The sequence below is a fragment of the Mixophyes fleayi genome, chromosome 4 (assembly GCF_038048845.1).
Source record: "Mixophyes fleayi isolate aMixFle1 chromosome 4, aMixFle1.hap1, whole genome shotgun sequence".
NCBI lineage: Eukaryota > Metazoa > Chordata > Amphibia > Anura > Limnodynastidae > Mixophyes > Mixophyes fleayi.
This window is the reverse complement of record NC_134405.1, coordinates 125,250,073-125,254,563: the sequence shown is the minus strand read 5'-3', so window position 1 is coordinate 125,254,563 and position 4,491 is coordinate 125,250,073. Positions and strand designations below refer to the sequence as shown.

Sequence of the window (4,491 nt, the reverse complement as noted above, 5' to 3'; positions counted from 1 at the left end):
AAATAATCTGCTATTTCCTTGTCTCCCTCAACAAGACTCTCACTCTCTGTCTTTAGTCTTATTAATCCTCCTTTTATTTTTCTCCTTTCACTAACATGCCTAAAAAAAATATATGCCCTCTTTACCTACTGACTGGGCCTATTTTTTTTGTTTTCACTATACCTGCCACTTCTTTTGCAAATCACATTAGCTTCCTTTTCCTTGTACCTTTCTTAAACCTTTTGATACAAAGGTCTGTTACTGTAAGCATTGCACTTTTACATTTTTTCCACCTCTCCTGCACTCCTTTCAAGTTCTTACACTATGCCAAAGAGCAGGGCCATCTTTTCCATTGGGCACGATGGGCAGGTGCTCGGGGGCCCCACGGGCAAGGGGGCCCCATTGGCACGGCTCTTAATTAGAATAAATAATCCTGCAAAAAAACAAAACCTGCATAAAAAACCTTCAAGGGTCACTGAGCAAGTGCATCTATCTATCTCTATATATATATATATCTATATCTGTATCTCTATACATCTATATATATATATATATATATATATATATACATATATATATATATATATATATATATATATACCGTATTTCCCCATGTATAAGGCGCTCCCATGTATAAGACGCACCTTAATTTTGGCCCCAAAATGTAAAAAAAAAAATATTACGGTAGCTGTCAAAAATGGCAGGGAGAGTGTAATGGCCGGCTGCTCTGATTGTGATCAGAGCAGCCGGGCAGCACACTCTCCCTGCAATCGCCCCCCCCCCCGCCCCCCCGCTGCCACTGTGCCCATGTCCGCCTCCTCCTGGATCCCCCTGCTGTCACTCTAATGCTGCCCCGCTTCCCCTCGATCCCCCCACTGTCACTTTAATTGCTTCCCCTCAATCCCCCTACTGTCACTCTAATGCAGCCCTGCTCCCCTTCGATCCCTCCGCTGTCACTCTAATGCAGCCCTGCTCCCACTCGATCCTCCGCTGTCACTCTAATGCAGCCCCGCTCCCCCTCGATCACCCTGCCGTGACTGTAATGCAGCCCTGCTCCCCCTCGATCACCCTGCCATGACTGTAATGTAGCCCTGCTCCCCCTCGATCACCCTGCCGTGACTGTAATGCAGCCCTGCTCCCCCTCGATCACCCTGCTGTCACTATAATGCTGCCCGCTCCCCCTCAATCCCCCCGCTGTCACTCTAATGCTACCCCGCTCCCCCTCGATCACCCCGCTGTCACAATAATGCTGCCCCCCCCTCCCTGCATCCCCGCTACCCCTGTATAAGACGCACCCATGTTTTAGACCCCAAATTTTGGGGAAAAAGGTGCGTCTTATACATGGGGAAATACGGTATGTAGGGGCCCCGGTGCACTGCTTTGCCCGGGGGCCCTTAATGTTGTAAAGATGGCCCTGCCCTAAAAAACATAATGGGGGGGGTCTTATGTGGTTTGTAAATAGCAAAATTGACAATTTACCTAACTGCATCGTAATGTTGGAATGAACCCAGTGCCAGAAAAATTAGATATTTTTATATATGTTTATATTTTTTATAACATTTTTATTGATATATTTTTTTCCGGAAGCAGCAAGTGTTTGGTGTTTTCTACTCTGTGAAGTCGGAGGCAAGCCTACGCAAGGTTACATCTTACAAAGCAAATTGTTGTCTTCTTTGAACGACGATGGTTTATTAGAATAAAATATGTCTACTATTCAAGGACAACTTCATGGAATTTGGACATTTTTTAATTCATGGGCATAAAGCATTCCTCTCCTTCTTTCAGAAAAGATGGGAGCTTTCTATGTATACTTACACTAAACCACACAGTTGATATATGCTCTACTGTATGTCAATATATTTATCAAGATAAGAAAAATAACAGTCTGCAGGACATTGTTAGATCAGTAGGTACATTATTGAACAGTACCATTATCAATTATTATTTTGTATGTATAGAAAACTGCAATTAGGCTAGGGGGGGCCCAGATTTTGCTTTGGGGACCACTGACGTTTACCTAGTAATTGACAACTACTAACAACTATTAGTATACCATCTATAACTATTGCAATCTACTATACCCCATTAACAACTATTATTATGTTTATACATCTTCAAGAATTAAAGCACAAAAATACATTTTAATAACCCTTTCTACAACAAAAAATTGTGCAAATGCAGTAATGTCTAGTTATGTTTTTATAAGTAAAAATGTTATATAGGAGTAGTGGTCTTATTATTAGCAAACATATTACAAATCATATATTTTTTAATTTAAAATTGTTATAGCAGAAACTTTTTGCTACAAAGATGTACCACTGAAAAGTAAGCCACTAACATTTACAGATTGAAATAAACAGTGCAGTAGGTTTATTATTTATGTGTAATTACTACACAGTCTAATTCTGTAACAAAATACAAAAGTATATTTGCAGAGATAAATCGGCTGTTTGATTAGCAGAACAATTTATGATATCCAGCAAATCGTAAAATATTTGGCAAATTGATTTACAAATATTTTATTTGGAACCCAAAAAGTTTTTAAACACTTTTATAATGTAAATATTTTCAATTTGTTGTTACTTCACATATAGGACAATACTCTATTGAACAAGGCAAACTTATGTGAGTGGTTTATCCAGTACTGTAAAAAGCAATTTATGGCACCTAGGACAAGACCATAATACAGCAGCTCATAGCTCCCCTCCTTAGTTTCAAACATCAATTTTATTTTCATTATTATGGGAGAGTCTGTGAGGATACAGGAAGCAAGAGGGTGTAAAAGATATTGGCAAATCAAACATAGCGGTATTATCTGACAAACATGAAGGTGCATTGCTTTAAGATTTTTAGAAAACAAGTGCATGATTCTGCATATTTGACACTAAATTGCCCTTGCTACACTCAGTCATGCCTCTAGTGTACAGAAAGCAAGACAGACTTTACAAAAAGGATCATAGGGACCTACATGAAACTAGATGTTCATTTTCTACTAATTTAAATTATGTGTGTGATGGATACAGTAATGATAAAATATTTAGTTAGACTTGCATGGTTACACTTCTTTTTTGTCTTATAGGCATTTTTATTATAGTCTTTATTATAGATGAAATCTCAATGGAGTTTTCAGAAGGCAACAACCAGTCCCTTGTCAATGAGTTTGTGCTTATCGGCTTCTCTAAGAGACCAGACCTTTGTGTATTTTTATGTTTGTTGTTTTTATCCATTTATCTAACTTCTCTTTTGGGAAACTCTGGGATAATATTTATTGTGCTTAGTAATATTCAGTTTCATACTCCCATGTACTTTTTCATAAGTAACCTCTCTTTTATAGACCTTGTGTACTCTTCTGATATTGTCCCCAAAATGCTTGCTGGCCTTATTTTTGATCAAAGATCGATTTCCTATGTTGGCTGTGCCATACAGCTATTCGTTTTTTGTGCTCTTGGAAGTACCGAATGTATCCTTTTTGCGGTTATGGCTTATGACCGTTATGTTGCAATTTGTAATCCATTAAACTATAATTTGATAATGGAGAAAAGGACCTGCCTTGGATTAGTATCAGGGACTTATACAGTCGGTATCCTGCATTCTATAATCGAGACTTGCTTCACCTTTCATCTTTCTTTTTGTGCATCTAATGTCCTCTACCATTTTGCTTGTGACTTCCCTCCGTTATTAAGTATCTCCTGCACAGACACTACTATTAATGAAATCGTTCTGTTCATCTTCTCATCTTCTGTTACTGTTCCTTCTATAGCATTGATTCTTATGTCCTATGTCTCTATTTCCATAGCCATTCAACGCATAACTGCTAAGGAGGGAAGACAGAAAGCTTTTTCTACTTGTGCCTCTCATATAACAGCAGTTACCCTACTTTATACCACAGTCCTTTATGTGTATCTCAGTCCCAAATCTTCATCTTCCAGAGATAATGTGAATATGGCAACTGTCTTTTATACAGTGGTACTACCCATGTTAAATCCAATGATTTATAGTTTAAGAAATAAAGACATTAAAACTGCTCTAAAAGCATTATCCCAAGGAAAGTGCTATCACATACTCCTTAGATGGGGGGGTTAGACTTTATCTACACTATAATAATATATTATGTGTCATTTATTTACTATGTGCTATTGTATACTGTATTTGTTTTTGTTTAGGCCTTAATTGTCAATTTACCAAATGTTACATTCAATTGGATAAATAAAATATCATCCCAGTATTTTCTTCTCATATACAGAAATGTACAGTCAGGGGGGATTATTAGGCAGTCGTGCCAGGATCTTTTAAAGAAAATGCTTCTGCGATCATTAAGAACCTGCTTTAACATGAACAAAGTTATGAAAATGTCTGGTACCATTTAAACTAGAATTATCCAACTGTTTACAGGCAGGCCTAGCTTTGTAAAAGGTAACATAGTTCCAGACCTAGGGCAGCAAGTCTGCAGGGACAACACTCAATTGACATCATTGTGTGTAGTTTTTTTCTATTCTCTATATCAATAATTTA

The 4,491-nt window shown here is 37.9% G+C and overlaps 1 protein-coding gene across 1 annotated transcript; it reads left to right on the top strand.

Moving 5' to 3' along the window:
- Window positions 1-3,096: 3,096 nt before the first annotated feature.
- On the top strand, window positions 3,097-4,062 carry LOC142150737 (olfactory receptor 5AR1-like). The gene has a single exon (XM_075205932.1). The coding sequence runs from the start codon at window positions 3,097-3,099 to the stop codon at window positions 4,060-4,062; it is 966 nt and encodes a 321-aa protein (XP_075062033.1).
- Window positions 4,063-4,491: the final 429 nt, after the last annotated feature.

What these genes read in the sequence shown, in the direction of transcription:
- LOC142150737 (XM_075205932.1), top strand. Translation starts at nt 3,097, where the DNA reads ATGGAGTTTTCAGAAGGCAACAACCAGTCCCTTGTCAATGAGTTTGTG.